The 17042-nt window shown below is 36.9% G+C and overlaps 1 protein-coding gene and 1 pseudogene across 2 annotated transcripts in view; both read left to right on the top strand.

Moving 5' to 3' along the window:
* The window catches only part of TLL1 (tolloid like 1), a 184090-nt gene extending 176070 nt beyond the window's left edge, over positions 1-8020 (top strand). The window contains exons 21-22 of one of the 2 annotated variants that reach the window (XM_036889090.2): positions 3178-3428; positions 4583-8020. In XM_036889090.2, the coding sequence (XP_036744985.2) occupies positions 3178-3428; positions 4583-4717 (386 nt within the window). In that variant the 3' untranslated portion in view covers positions 4718-8020. The remainder of the gene's footprint in view (positions 1-3177; positions 3429-4582) is intronic. The other variant, XM_036889091.2, reaches the window with a different exon arrangement.
* Positions 8021-14892: 6872 nt separating this feature from the next.
* LOC118914392 (protein FAM217A-like) lies at positions 14893-16478 on the top strand (annotated as a pseudogene).
* The last annotated feature ends 564 nt before the right edge of the window (positions 16479-17042 follow it).

Below are 17042 nucleotides of genomic sequence, written 5' to 3'. Positions count from 1 at the left end.
ACATGGCATTTTTGGTATTGTCTAGAAGAACTTCTATAGCATAAGGCATGATACTATCTGTCAATGACATTTAAAATATCAGTGCATTATTAAGCTTCTTAAAAAGGAAATTTGATATAATTCAGTTAAGTTGAAATGCCCACTAAAAACATTTCTAGATCAAGGTATAAGATCTCTCCAGAAATGTAATAATTTCCCAGGAAATAAGCAAACATGTCTTTCCAAATTAAAATAAAGGCCACCCTGGGTTTTTCTTCCCTTCTTGTTACCTTCCTTGCCCAGGTTCATTTTCCATTTCTCAGAATTCTGGAGAAGATGCTCTGGCAGCTTGTATTTTCAAATGAGTGATTTAAAAATAGTATTGCTGAAATGCTGAACTATTGCTTTTCTGTTGGTCCCAACTTGGTAAATGAATAGGGACATTTGCAGGGAATGTGTTTACCTAAAAATCTTCTTTTATGTTAATGTTGAATTAACCCTGTTTAGATGGTATATTGACCATATTTTGAAGAACTGCCACAAGGATTCTCAAAGACAGTCACAGGCACTTAGCCTCAGGCTGCCTGCTATTTTCTGCTCATGGAATTTCTCTCAGGGCACAGCAAAATCACACCTCTTATGAACATAATATTAAAATGTTCATTCTTAAAAAAGGTATTCTGAGTCCTAAATTCCCCCGCTTTTTCTTTCTTTCTTTTTGTGTTTGGGTCATTAATTCCAGATTTATGAGCTTGAATAGCAACCCCTAGGAATGAAGTCATGTACTGAAACATGTGCAAACAGGGGAACTTTCTGAAACATTTTAAGTCACCGTTAAATGTAGTGCAAGTCATTTATTTTGAATATTGCTATTTCCTAGAAGTTTTTGACAAAACCACGTAATGCTTCTCACTGTCATTTTCAGATTCCCAAAAGCCTTGTGACGTCTCCTTTCCCATTTTGTTCAAATACTTCATTTCTTCCTTGACTTTGTTCCAAACTGTGGCTGGCAGAGAATTCTCTTCTGGCTCCTGGCCTTCGTTTTGCTCCTTTGTTTCCATTAAATGGGCACACAGAAGCAAGAGCCTCCTCCCCATCTCACAGTCCACCACTTCAGGAATAAAGTCAATACAGTTGCAGACAGTTTAAAAGTTAAAAACAAAACAATGTATCAATCTTTGAGAATAGGTAGAATTATTAAAAATGTGCAAATGAAATGCTTAGACATTTACATATTGAATCCTAAAATATTTTTTACAGTATATTTTGCAGGCCTTCAAAAATATAATTCATCCTTTCCAATAATGGATTAATAGTGTTTTACAATGTTTTTCTATTTTTCTGGCTTTTCCTTTCTTACCTGAGTGGATATAGGTGGTGTCGCTTAGATGTTCTCACTGGAACATGATGATGGTAGCTCACCTTACATGGCTTTTCGCATGTGCCAGGTAGACTTTGAGCATTTTATGCATCTTAATGCACCTACTCTTCCTCTGGACTGTGTGGCGTGAGTGCTGTCCACGCTCCCCATTTCATAAATGAGGCATGGGACGCAGCCCTGCAGCCGAACAAGAGCAGAGCTCAGATTTGGACCCAGGCAAATTGGCTGTGGAGCTCTGTCCTGGGACAAGACTAAATTCTTTGAGTTCTTGGGATGAGAGAAGCAACCGGAGGGCAGGGAGGGCACTCTGTATCCAGTCGCTGGCTTCCAGGGAGGGTGTCCCAGGCTGACTGGTCCTCCAGCATTACTGGAGTGAGTCTAGCACATGTTTTTGCACGTATTCAAGGTGTAACAGTTGCTCTGGTATGGACAGATTGTGTAAGATTAAGGGGCATTAAGAGGTATGGGCATCCAGTTATCAAATCAGTAAGTCACAGCATAGGAAACATGATCAGCAGTACTGTCGGAACTCAGTACGGTGACAGCTGATAAGCATACTTACCGTGGTGAGCATTTCATATAACTGCCGAATCACTCTGTGGACACCTGAAACCAGTATAATGCTGTCAATCAACTATACTTCCATATAAGTAAATTAATCAGGCGAGGTGCCCCACCTGCTATCTGGAAGACGGGCATCTGGATCCATCCCATAATGAGCCCTATGGGGGGGCCACTCTCATGACTCTCCTCATTGGGATTCAGAACTTTTTCTTATTTAAAGATACCGAACTGCATCGTGGATGAACCAAATATAAACCCCAAAATACAAGTAGGAATCATAGCTGCCTAATCCAGCCTCAAGGACTTCTGGTCACAGACAGCCAAGAGAGAGTTTGCGAACTGTGTTTTGGTACCCAGCGCTTGGCTTGTCCAAATCTTTCCACATTTTAGCTTTGGCACCCCCCACCCTAAGTCTTCCCAGCTTTCCCAGGAATTTTCCTGGTTTTAGCACTGAAATTTCTGCTTCCAGAACCCTCAGTGCTTCACAAACAGAAAGAAACCCTACTTTCTCCTGTCCTCTGCCTTTAGTAAATATTTAGTTATGAAGTATTGGGGCTCAGACTACAAAGCATAACTAAGAAATTTTTTTTGAAAACTTTTACCTCTAAATTACACCAACCGTAAATTTTTTCATGCACATAATTATTTCCTTGGTCTATTTACCTCTAATGAAAACGGTAAAGCACATGTTTACTAATTTCTGAAAAAGAAACTGTAATAACAACAGTAAAGACTTTTTATTATTACAAACAGAAAATATAACTAAATATGTTCTAGAACTATGAAGGTAACTATAATGAATGATGTGTGCATGTTTTTAATTAGATACATATTTCTACCTAAGTAGTACTGTTCTGCATACTCTATGTGGAGAGTTCTACCTAACGCATACACACACACACACACACACACACACACACACACACAGAAACTTCATATATTTTGTTGCTTTTTAATTATTATTCCTCTGGATTCTGTGTTCTCAAATTACACAGATTGCACTTGAATTTAAGACACTGACCATGAAAACAGTCATTTGGAACTAAAAGCAACGTGAGGTATAACAATAAAAATACTTGTTGAGAGGTACGCTATGGCAGGCACCTGCTTAAAGGATCTTCATGTGTTCATTAGATCCCCAAACCCCGCTAAGACTGGTGCTGTAGCCCCATTTGCACTTTGCCTGCGTCGTGTCACCCTGCGGGTCAGAGCTGCGGCGCCCCCGAGCTGACCCGTCTCCCTTCCCCGCGCAGAGTGCGGCGGCCGGCTGCGAGCGGAGCCGGGGCCCAGGGACCTGTACTCGCATGCGCAGTTTGGGGACAACAACTACCCGGGGCAGGCGGACTGTGAGTGGCTGCTGGTGTCCGAGCGGGGCTCTCGCCTGGAGCTGTCCTTCCAGACCTTCGAGGTGGAGGAGGAAGCTGACTGCGGCTACGACTATGTGGAGCTCTTCGAGGGCCTGGCCCCGGCGGTCGTGGGGCTGGGTCGGTTCTGCGGATCGGGGGTAAGTAGGCAGGATGCACAGATGTGCTGGGAAAGGCCTGTGACTCAGGATGACGGGGCAACATTTGCAGACCAGCAGTGTTTTTCCAAAAAAAAGTAGCTTGTGTCATGAATGCGTTGACAGACCGAGGCCCGCCCCCCTTCCATCTTCAGTGCATTTATTTGCTCGATAATCTCCAAGACAATCTGATTCAGCAGCTATAGTTTCTTGTTACAGTCCACACTCTAGCTTCTTTATTGCTGTGTTTTATTGTGTGCAATAAATATTTAAATATTTAATCTAAAAGCAATACACTGAAACACAGGACCTTGCAGAGCCCGTAGACTTCTCAGAGTGCATGAGGAGAAATAACAGGCACACCGTTCAAATGGGTGTTCTCCTCTCAACAAGTGCACTAGGCCAGTGGCAGGGTCCCCACTGCTGTGTGAGCTTGTGCTGCCAGAATGTGGTCCCACTGAAACACGTCACTTTGCAGGACAGCGTGCCAGACACAGGTCGTGGGTGTCACCGCGAGAAATTGGGAGAAGAAAGCTTAAGTTTCTCAGTGCTTCTCCGGGACTCATTGCGTTGGTAGCCAACGACCTTTGAATATGTATTTTGTTTCCAAGACGTCAGTCCCATCTTTCTAATTGTCTACCGGTATTTAATGGTTATAATAAAGCTGAACTTTAATAATATTGAACTTCCGTCCCAATAGTAACTGAAATGAGACAAAAGAGTTTCTTGTCCCTTAGATTATTACAACAAGAAGGTACTGATTTAGATCCCAGGGGTGCCTCTATCTCAGTGCAGCTTCTGAAACAGATTTAATGTCTCTTTATCCTCTCTGAACTCAGGTTCATTTGTAAATCAGAGGAACTTGGCTTAAAATCTTGGAAAAAACCACCAAGTTCCAGAACTTGGAAAAAGACTTACGTTCCAAGTCCTGCTACCTCACTGCCTGGCCATGTGATCTTGGGCACGCCGTTAGCTGCCCTGAAACCCAAGCTCTCTCCTCTGTAAAACAAAGAAGTCACTCGTATCCACCTTTCAAGGGTGTTGGGAGGATTAACTTATCCACTCCCCCATCAAAAATTAAATTCCCAAACTTGAATTACATTGAAGAAAAAGTGACTCATTCTTTTGTTCATCTGCTTATTTGTTTCTGTCTTCAGCCGCCAGAAGAGATCTACTCCCTTGGAGATGCAGTTTTAATTCATTTTCACACGGATGATACAATCAGCAAGAAGGGATTTCATATAAGATACAAAAGCATTAGATATCCAGGTACAACACATACCAAAAAATAACACCAAGCCTCCATCGGAACGTAAAGAGATGTGTATAATGGAGAAGAGACGTATTTTTTTAAATGAAGATATTAGCATAAATATTTTATATAAGAAGTTTGAACAGACGAAAACTGTTAAGACCAGAGTTCTCTCTGTACTAAAAGAGAAGTTTCCTGATCGGCTTCACCAGGATATTTGGACTGCAAGCTCATTGGCATAAATATAAATAAAACTGGTAGAAGAGCGTCACGTGCTTTAGGAAGACTGTCCAGGCTCCTGCTCACAGCTTGACGTGGATGCCTCACAACTCAGACAGTTCAGGTCGGGGTCTGTGACCCTACAGAGCATTCTTTGGACTTTTTTTTTCAAGATCGGGGAGAAATAAAATGATCTTGCAAGTCATAAACTGGAAAGCCCGCTCCTTGTACCTTAGGATGATTGCTTTGGCTCTGTTTCTTAACCACCATGAAAACTAGTTCCATATAAGACGTTGTGAATGAGCGTGTTTTCCGGGTGGTTTGTACTTTCAGTGTGTGTGTGTCCGATGTTTGGAAACTGGAACACTTCAGCTTCATTATTTTCACTTGCAGGCTAGATTAACCTCCTTGAAACACGAGTGACCTTGATACCACTTCATTGACTTAATTTTCACACGTCTGTAAAGTCAGTGGTGTCTACTATGGCAACAGAATTCTCAACATAGTGCATTTAATTGCTGGAAAATGCCCAGTTGACTGGGAAACAGTTCTTTCAGAAAAAGTGCTGCTTTTCACACCAAACCCAAGAGGCCTTGTGCTATCTTTGGAACCTTGAGAGAGAGCTCCCAGCAGGTGTGAAAGGACTCTCCTCCCAACTGCCTGGATGGCTCCTGTCAAGCCACCCCTTCTGCAGTCATCTTCCTCTTGTCGTTCACCTGTTGTAGTTGTTATTGCTGATGATGTCATGGTTCGTGTTGTATTTAAAAACAATGCAATGAAATGAAGCAGAGGTAGGCCTTGGAAGCACTGAGAGATCTCTATTTTTAGTGTAAAAAAAATGCAGTGTTGGAAAAATGGATCTGTTTCTGAAGGATTTTTCTATGGTGCTATTCCATACATCTTTTTTAAACGAAGTTTTTGACCTTTGAGCCAAACACCTGTAGACTCTGAATGTATCCCCTTGTCTGGCTGGTGGCATTTAAAGACTTGTTAAATATATCAAGAGTAGATCATGGCAAAGGGTAGCACTTGTCCTGTAGAACCACTACTTTTAACGCCTTAGAATTCCTGCACATGATCGAACAGACCCTCCAGGCACACACTCTGAAATGTGGTGCATGATTGTGCACGTTAATAACAGCTCTGTGAGGAAAATCTGTTTCTGCAACTGAGAACATTGGGGATAAATACAGTAACCTGCTTTTGTGGTAGAAAATGAATTTCCTGCTTTAAAGCCCTATGTTTTTTTAGTAATAATGTATGTACATGTGAGATTGTATGAGTGTGTGAAGCTGCAAGAGGCTAAAAAATGGTGGGTGGTTGAAAAGCTAATGTGCCAAGTTCTGCTAGAATTCTGTCTGAAGTAGCACCTTTCTTAGGAAGTTTTATGGGCAAATAATGGGAACTTCTCGTTATTATTGACCCCATTTAAAAGAAGTCTCTTTCCTTTACAGAAACTCTTTTGATATTTCCTGGTGTTCATGGCATTTATTTTATGAAGTGGCTTTGTTTCTGTTACCTGTCCGTGAACATTCAACATTTAGGGAAATTAGGTATTCTTCCTCATTTTTACAAAATTAAACTATACACACAGATGTAGCTTATTTTTTTTCATTGCCTTCCTGAAAAATCTTTTCTTGCATATGAATTATAATATGTAAATACTTGTTGTAGAACCAATCCTTGGATCTTACTGAATGTTACTTTGGAAATATATCAACTAATGCCTGCAGGATAATGAGCTTTTTAGTGGAGCTGATTTATTCCAGGGACTTCTATACTTTTTCACTTTTCTGCAATTAGACAGAATATATCAGGAATGGGAAAGAGAGGAAAAAAACCCATCACATGCTTAGTGTATATACTGTGCCTAGCCCACTGCTGGGTGCACGGCACTAGCTCTTTTTGAACTCTGTGCTCCCCCATAGAGCTGCGGTGATGATCAGTTCTGTCGCTGAACTGAGAGAGAAGATCTGTAACATTCCAGGGTCTCCATGTGAAGCTAGATGTTGAAACCCAGCTTGCCCTCATAAACAACCTGTGCTTGTCCTACAAAATGTAATAGAATCGACTTGACATAAATAAATAGTAGATTTTTTTTGTGGTGAAACTTTTCAACATGGAGTAAAATTTAGGGGTAAATTACAGTGAAACTTTCAGGATAAACATTGATCCTTTCAGAAAGCAGTACAATTCGAATATTGACTTTAGATATCTTTAAGAACCACAGTTATTACTAGAAATTATAAAAACAAAAAAGCTACTCTGGAGTTGGGAGTTACTAACCATGGGACTTTTGTTGAAATAAGCACATCAATTTACTCTGTGTGACAGTTGAAATGCAGTGTTGCACTTGTAAAATATTCTGACTGTTCCTGTTGGCATCTGAGGCTGCAGTGAGCTGTGTTCTACACAACTGGACATTAGAGCAAAGGGCTGTTTAGAGGCATTTAGGGTGTTGTAACTCTAGGTCTTCCATGCGAACATTAATTTTTATTGTTATGTAAGATATCAGTTCACTGTGTATTATTTTTATATTGAACTTTGCTTAAATGTGTTGTTAATTGCAAACACAGACAGCTTCATTGTTATTTTGTTAATAATTGTTAGTTACTGTTCTAGGCATTTTATTAAATTAATTTTGTAAATTATTTCCACCCCTACATCAGGATATTGGTTGTGTTCTCTACTCGCCAAGTTCTAACTCCCACACAATCTTCACTGACTATACACAGGTAAAAACTGCTCCCATCTTAGGTGATTTTATTAAATTATTTTTAAAAGTCAATTTTGAATATTAATCTGGTTTATGGAAGCAATCATGACTTAGCTGCACAAAACATTTTTTAAATATATGAGGAACAACAGTTATATTTCCAATGTCCCTTGCCTGTATTGGCTAGACTTTTGTTATCTGGGCCTAATTTTAATATATGAAAATATAAGATTCAAATTCTGTCCAATTTTTTTTTAACATCTTAGTCTCTTTGGTTTGTACTAATATTGTATTTTGGATAATAAACGTCAAATATGAAATTTTGTTCTCCCATATAGAGCATCTCCAAGAGCATCTAATGACTAATGATTATTTTTCATAAAGGTGGAAGTTATTTTTTTAGAAAAGAACTACAGTCATTTTTGACACTAAAAATAACATTTACCTAAAATATCAAAACATTTGGTAATTTTGTTTAGTGATAATAAGACTTGCGTTTTGGAAAACATTTAATGGCACTTGTCAAAACTGGCATGGGAAGAGGAAAACTGGAAAAATAGTTACCTCCTGAAGATTTATAACTTCGATTGCAGAAACATTTTCTGTTGCACAAGAAAAAAAAATATGTAAAATAAGCTTATTCAAAAAAAAAAAGCTGGTCTGTGAATGTATTGAATCATTTTATGTGTCGGTGCGCAGTCAGTGGTTGCCAATGAACGGTTAGCGTCAGTCTTCAGTGTTACTGTTAGGAAATGAAACAGCTTTGTCATTAGCTTAAGAAACTATTGATGGATGAGTGAATTGGCCATATCGTAGGTACAAATATTAATCTCCAAATTTTCCTTTGACACCTCCTTTTTCCATTCTCCAGTCTTTACCCCACCCACCTTTCCTCACCCCTGAATCCGGGCTTGCCCTGTACCCGCAGTTCTCACCTGCTGCCCAGCCCTGCACCATGGTTCTAAACGAGATTGTGGGGCACTGAGCACATCTCACTCTATATAATCTCCCTCCCATCCAACATTTTAATAAGGATCAGTAAAATAAATAATAGTCTCTAACTTTAGAAGACTTGTAGGTGGAAATGTATGTGCAGTAAAACAGATGAAGAGTAGAGCGTACCTAGGAACATGCAACTTGTGCCGCAGAGACAAGGTCCTGGCAGCTAGGCATACGGCTCTTCCTGCTCAAGTGTAGGTGTTGAAAATAAGGAGAGAACTTGTGTTTTATGTGCTGTGTCTACATGAATACAAGCTAAGGGCTTCACCAGTCTCTTTGCCCTTACTCTGCTCCATCTAGCTATGTTGTCTGTACAGCTAGAAAACTGGTTATACCTGCATTTCATTATGCCCAACTATCATCATATTCTTAGAGCATACTTGCATCTGAAATAAAGGTAGCAAGCCATGGTTATCCAAATCAATTTACAATAGTAAAACATGCTCAGTGCTTCCATGATTTTGCAAATTACATTTTAAAAAACAGATCCCATGGTGCTGCTTCTATTAAATAATATTGTAGGATCATTATATAAATCATAATACTTAACTATACAAAAAAATCTAAAAACTGACAAATTTCATATCTGTCAAAAGCTCTATTAGGAATATTTTTAAAAGAGCAGCTACAACAATTAAGTTAAAAACTATACTTTTCTATCAGAAAGTAAAAGTGCATCTGCCTCTGTATTCCCACATGAGATTTTTAAGACAGAATCAGTGATTCACACAAATGCTCACTGAGTGGTGATAGGGCTGAAATGGAGTAAGGGACTCATCGCAAGGGATGCTTTTAAAATTGTTTAAACTGGGAGATTGCCCAGAAAGGACAGATAGAGTGTGTGGATTATAGATAAGTTTAAATAGGACACACCTACCCTTAAAGGATATTTAGTAGACATTCTTAGAGGGCTATGATTAAACATTAAACTGCAGGAACATTTTCCACAGGGATCTAAATAATTTTATACCCCTGAATGCCAATGAGCTGTGCTTGAATTTACTGGGCAAAAAAGGTTCCTTGTAATAAGTTTTGCCATTTTTCAAAGCATATTACACATTACCATATTGCAACCATTAAGTTTACTCATTTATTCATTCCACTCATTTTTTTCTTTCAACAAATAGTTGATTCATGCCTACTAATGTGCCCAGCACTGTGCTAAGTACTAAGAATTTAATGATAGATTTTAAAAAATCATAATCTTTGTTCTTGTAAGGTTAAATTCTAGTGGGAGAAATAAATATTAATTAAAAGCAATCACAAAAAGTCATAGGTGCAATATTAAACATGCATGTATATTTTACAACCATTCTGAGGGCATTACTCCAAATAGTATGGTTTATATTTTGAGACAAACATTACCATATACATCCTTTCCTTATCTTTTCTTTTCTCTGCCTTCTTGCATTTGGGCTTTTTAAACTTTCAGTTGTTCTATAAAATTAACTTTTTTGCCTAAACCACTTGTATTTTCAATTTATAAGTGTAAATAATTCTCAAGGTGAGCAACAGGGGTGACATAGTATAAAAAATTTGGATACTTATTCAGGTAATTCTTTAACAAACTGAGCTAAACAATATAATTTACAAAAAGTACTACCTAATGCTATCACCAGTAGTGCTTAATAAATTCTAATCCTTATCATGATACACATTAAAATACTTGAAATCCGTAATCTCCTACCAATGCTGACCTAACGGGTGGAAAAAGCATACTTCACAACTGTTGTGTGACTTGTGCAGCAGGGAAATGCCTCACTGCCTTACTATTTGCTTCCACCACCAGTCAACAACTGTCTTAAATGTAGGTAAAGCCCTAAGCATACTCTGCCCTATGAGGGGCTCTCACACACAGAAATCCTCTAGAGGCATATATATGAATTCAGGCAACCTATCACCCCCACAGAGAGTGCTTCATAGACTATGCCATGAAGTCACAATAACACATGATAAAATGTTCAGGGAAGAGTAGTACACGATAAAACAAAGTAGCAAATTAGACCCTAGAACACTGGGTATTGGATTATCACATGTAGAGTAAAATGATTAAAGCAAGGAAAGAGAAAATACATGGAAAATCATAGATCTTATCAAAATACTGAAATTTTTAAGAGTAATAAATTGAATTTGTAGAAAAGGAAAAAGTACAATAATTGAAATTTTAAATTTAGATTAGTCATACCTGATGATAATATATGAACTGGGAGAGCTTAAGAATCATACAGAATACAGCAGAGATAAAAAGAAGAAAAAATATATCTAAGAGATGTGGACTAGAATGCAAATGATTAATATACATTATTGAGTTAAAGAAGAGAGTAAAAAACGGAGAATAAAATATTCAATAGATAATATCTGAAATGTCCCAGAACTTCTGGAAGATATGTATCATCACATTCAAGAACATGGTAAATTCCCAAACAGCATTCATAAAAAGAGAGCTACACCCAGACACATAGGACTGAAATAGGATAACAAAAGCAACTAAAGGAAAAAATTACCTAAAAGGAATTTTTTTAAGAAACGTAGCATATAATGAAATACAGTCTTTAAGGTATTAAGTGTAAATAATCAATATAAATTTTTATATCCTGCTAAACTACTCATTACAAATGGGAGTTAAATTAAGTCAATTTTATATTGGTAAAAACTGGGAGTTTACCATTAATAGATATTCATTAACGCATGTAAGAGATTTTCTTCTGGAAGAAAAATGAAAACAGGTTTGAGTAACATAAGAAAGAACAGTGATCAAAGAGTTGGCAATTATGAGCCAATTTAAGAGACATTAAAACTAGAAAAATAATATCAATGATTTGGAGAGAAAGTAGAATTACATTTAAGACAATAATAATGTGTGCAATTAAAGAGGGTTAATTGAATTTGAGATGTTCTTTGTAGTGTTTGAAAAGAGGATTAACTTCATACTTTGTTAATTGTACTTGATAAATATAAGGAGAACCAAAAGAATAAAGGCAGGCTATATAAATTCTAACCAATAGAGAGGGAAAGCTAATTTTAAATCTTAATATAAATTGATAGCATACAAAGAGGGAAAACTCATAGGAAAAGTAATGGAAATGGAAACCACAAAATGAGAAGATGATAAAAGCAATAAAATGTAATATTTAAATTTGAAACATATCTGCCAAGAATTTTCCTTAATTTCTGACATATTATTTCATTTAACCCTCACAAAATCATTGAACTATAAGTTATATTTTATTGTCTCCATTTTAGGAATAAGGAAATGAATCAAATATACTGGTAGTCACAATAAGTATAAATACTATGAAATTTCCATTTTAAGGGAAGATAAAGTTAAATTAAAAATTGGATTAAAAATTCATTTGTAAGCTTTCAGAAAAGATGCTTGTAAATCATAGTACCAACAAAGTTGAAAATGAGAAATCACATCAGGTAAATTTTAAGCCAAAGTTAACTGAAGTTTCTATGGTAACAGGAAATAAAATAAATCTTAAGGAATAAAAAGATCATTTGAGATAAAATGAGTGACTCCACAATGATGAAAAGATATAATACATTGAACAATTTAAAATGTAAATTTGGATGAATGGGAGAACAGAGTTTCAAAATATATACAAGAAATGTAATCCACGATGATAGATATTGAAGTCTTAGTAAGACAGACATAAGATATAAACCATTTGAAATCACATTCCTCATGGAGGAGTAGGACCCAGATTATATAAATGAATCCTGAATTCAGTAAGATACAAACAACCCAATAGATCAGGAATTGGCAAACTATTTCTTGCAAGCCAAATCCAGCTTGCTGCCTGCTTCTGTGCAGTCCACTAGCTAAGACAGACATGTAAAAAAGACTGTTAGCATTTTGGCAAGAACTGTTAAAGAGTTGAGGACATTGCCTATTGGCCCATAAATCTTAGAATACAATGTGACCCTTTATAGATAAAAATAACCATGGAGTAGGGATAAAAAAAAAAGAAAAAGAAAAAAAAGATGACCACATAATATACAAATGTGCAAAGCACACGTAGAGGCTATTCACAGATGAAGAAATCAGAATGGTCAATAAACAAATGAAAACATGTTTTATACTGCTATTATTTGGAAAACTCAAATTTAAAATATGGGATACTATCTTTTATCCATTGCATTTGTGAAAATTGAAGTCTCCAGCACTATCAAGTTCTTGCAAGGACATATTAGCACAGGAACTCTTACACACTGCTAGAAAATGTGCAACTCGGAACAAATGCTGTGGATAGCTACTTGAGCAGGCTACTCCTTGAAGATGTTCCTAGTCATTGGCGAGGAATTTCATTCTAAGATGGAGAAGAACTTTTGTACTCTTGCCTGCTTTTAGAGAAACACCCAAACCACAGAAGCTGGGCATCAGCAACGTGGTGCAGCCTGCAGGAATTTGCTGAAAGGAGCACACCAGGACCTGGAAAAGTGCCTTTTCCTCTATGTCCTCCAGTGCTCTGTCCTGACAAAGCTCAGCACTGGGTATCAGAGACCAAATAAGACAAATACACGAATGGGCCAACTGCATTTGCTACAGCAGGCAATGAAAAATGTATTTAAAATTGAGAGGCAAGTGGACAACTGGAACATATAAAGTGACAGCATAAGGATATAAACATTATGATATATAACATGTTTTGTGACCTTTAATTTTAAAAACTAAATCCACAACTATGAAAACTACATTTAGTGGCATTTTAAAGGTGACCATTTACATATACCATAAATTATACAAAAATAACCTTCCCACTTAGAAGCAACAATCTCCTCTTTCTCCCCTTTTTACTTTTTCCCCTTTAGCTCCTCCTGAAGATCAACATAAATAAACCTGTCATTTAAAAACTGTTTTCAAAGGATTCCTTATAACACATCATAACTGATGCATATCTATGTAAATTTTTAATTCAGATTAATCATTTTTAGAGTGTACAGTGAGGCTCATGAGGCAAGTATTATTCCAATTATACAGTTGGATATCTTGATTTCCCAAGATCACATTAAATAATGAGAACATTTGGTGTCTGTGATAAAGAAAACATATCCAAAAAGGAGTTGATATGTGCATTACATTTTAAATTAAAAAGTAATCATAATTTAGATTCCTGTTTTGATTTATATTGTATTTTTGAATGCTAATATATTTAAAATTAAGCCTTCCTTAAAAACATAAAAGACACTGACTTTCCCATTAAGTAAATAATTTATACAGTTTAGCTAAGTTATATTGACTCCCATTAAGAATTATGATAGAATTACTTGTTGCAAATTAATATGCTCCAACAAGAACAAACAGAAAAGTAGGGTAACTTTTTCAACTTTATTGAGGTATAATTGACAAATACAACTTCAAGATACTTGAAGCACATTACATGATGCTTGGCTATATGTATAAATTGGTGAAAGGATACACTCTACTAAGTTAATTACACATCCATCACCTGAGGTATTTACTGTTTTTACTTGGTGAGAACTTTTTTTTACCCTCTTAGTAAATTTCAGTTACATTGTTCATATACTATAGTCACCATGTTATACATCAGATCCACAGAACTCATTCATCTTATAACTGAGAATTATAACAGTAGACATAAACTAAATAGAGACTAAGGAGACAAAAGAAAATATCAATGAAACTAAGAGCTATTTTTTAAAGATAAAATAGATAAAACTTTGTTAAACTTACCAAGGAGGAAAAAGAGAAGATGCAAATCAATAACGTTATAATTGAAAGAGGAGTCACCACAATGGATGCCACACAAATACAAGGATCGTAAGAGACATCTATGAACTATACACAAACAAATTGGACGACATAGAAGAAACGGATAATTCCTCGAAATACACAACCTACTGAATCAAGAACACTGAGACTTGAAGAATAGAAAAACTGAATGGACCATTTATTGTTAAGGAGATTGAATCACTACTCAAAAACCTCCCACCAGGTGCTGGGGAAGCCCTTGAACTCCTAGCCCTTGACCAGCCAAGGTTGGTCTTGCTGGGCCCTGGGCTTGGGGCCCAATCTCTGCCCAAAGCTTGTGTAGGCTTGACAGTCCATCCACTGCCAAGGGGGCCATGCTCACTGCTGGCTGATGCACACCAGCCTGTCCTCCCATTGCAGGAAGGCCCAGCCTCATGAGGCCTTAGCCAAGCCATTCACCTGCACGTGAAGGGCTGGGCCCGGAGCCACAGCGCCCTCAGAAATGGTGCTGGGGGCAATATGTGGGACTGTGGAGCAGTGGGGACTTTAAGGAAACAGTAACAAAATGGGGAGAAGACGGTGAGATTGTAGCACCAGCCTACACGTATCAAACATCTCTCATGAGAATTTACCGCACTAGAATTTTGATTCAGAAGTACTTGCTCCTAAAAATAAAACCTCCCATCTAGAAGAGATAGTGTACAAGAACCATAAGGAAATTCCAATAGAGCAACTGCTGCTAGGACTGACTTTGTTGGAACATGCTCACAAAAGAGCCCAGAATAGTAAAATAATAAGGGATGTTTCAGTTATGGTGTTAGCCTCTTAACAAAGGAAGTACCATGGAGAACAGAGATTTTTAAAAATCTTCAATAGAACCTGGCGTAATGTCACAGAAAATCACATAAGGCTCTTCTCTCTGAACAATTTACTAGTAAGTGCTTCCATTAATGAGCAAGTCTTTTACCCTGAACTCAGGGTATGACCCTATGCTGTTAGAGACTTTTTAAAGACAGGAATGAGCCTCATATTAATTTATGTTTAACTATAGAAAAAATAATGGTGAAACATTCCTGCTTCAAATTTAAATATGGATTTTAAAATGTGGCAACAGCAGTGTGAAAGAAAATTTAACAGGTAAAAGTGGTTTATCAGAAAATGAAAAAACAAATTATATGTTACTCAGCTATTTTTAAAAGGTGGACCTAAATTAAAGCCACAAACAAAAAAATGTTGAAGAATTTTTCACAGAGGAGCTAAGTGAAGTGTTTCTATATCGTGATTTTTCTTCCTCTTCCATTCAATGCTCTGGACTTGTACAAACTAGCCTTCTCAAAACCTGAACATTGGAAAGTGACAGTGGAACCTCCAGAAAGCTGCATTGAACATTTGACAAATTTTTTTACTGAAAATGGAAAGATTACAACATATGACCAAGAGGCTAAGACTTACAAATTACCTTTTGTATGCCAGCAATTACCAAATGACCCTTTTCCTCCAGAGATAACCAACATGAGACAGCCAAAACTTTCTGACTCCTTTAGTCTTCAGACAACTTGTGTAGATAAAGGCAGAGAAATAAGAAAAAGAAATCATGTTCTTAAAAGCCTGAACAAAATGCTTCAAGATGTAATTGGAGCAATGCTGGAAAATATAAATGGAATTCTAGAGTACCATTGCTAAAAACTTCATCCACCACAAAAAAATTGATTGCAACTTATGATGACTTTAAGAATCCCCAAACCCACTTTAAATCCATGTCAAGAACTCTTAACCAGGCCTACTACTGCCCGAACAACTCAACTGCTGGTTAAAATGTCTTGACAAGATGTCTGCCACCAAGGTCTCCAATAGCAGTTTCAGCAATACTTCTGATTTTTCCTGAAAGTCAGAGGGAAGAAATTAAGGCACTAAGGACCACAAAGAAATTTTATCAAAAAGATGTACTACTGAACAGACCATTCTATAACCAGAAGCTAAACTGGTGATCACTTTCATTTTACAGCTAAGGATAAGTACTTACCTAATGACCAAACATAATGCTTTTATACATTTTAATGTGAAAAAATTATTCTGAGGATCCTGGCTAAAATATTGTTCATTATTCTGATGAACACATATTAAACATATACACAATTACTTAGTGTGATATGGAGAGGATCTTGTGAGAATTACTGGTAAGATGTCTATGTATATAAATCTAAGGTCTTCGATCCTGTAATGTTTGACAATTTTTGCATATTTATTTCAAAAACATGTTACAGTTAATAAACTGTTCTATTCAAAAGGTTGTTCTTTTGTTATAACTGTTTTCAAGAATAATTTCATCATCAGTAAACGATATCATCAACTTAAATAAAGACAAATCCAGAACTAGATGGCTTCACTGGGAAATTTTACCAAACATTTAAGGAACTAATACTAACCTTTCTCAAACTGTTCCAAAAATAGAAGAGGAGGGAACATGTCCAAACTCATCTTATGAGGCTAACATTACCAAAGTCAGACAAGGACACTACAAAAAACTACAGGCCAATATCCCAGATGAACATAGGTGCAAAAATCCTCCACAAACTATTAGTAAGCCAAATTAAACAATATACTAAAGGGTCATACACCATGATGAAGTGGGATTTGTTCCAGTGTGTAAAGCTGGTTCAACATCTGCAAATCAATCAATGTGATACATCACATAAACAAAGGATACTATGGTCA

Source organism: Manis pentadactyla, chromosome 1 (assembly GCF_030020395.1).
Source record: "Manis pentadactyla isolate mManPen7 chromosome 1, mManPen7.hap1, whole genome shotgun sequence".
Taxonomy (NCBI): domain Eukaryota; kingdom Metazoa; phylum Chordata; class Mammalia; order Pholidota; family Manidae; genus Manis; species Manis pentadactyla.
This window is presented reverse-complemented; position numbering and strand designations above follow the sequence as displayed.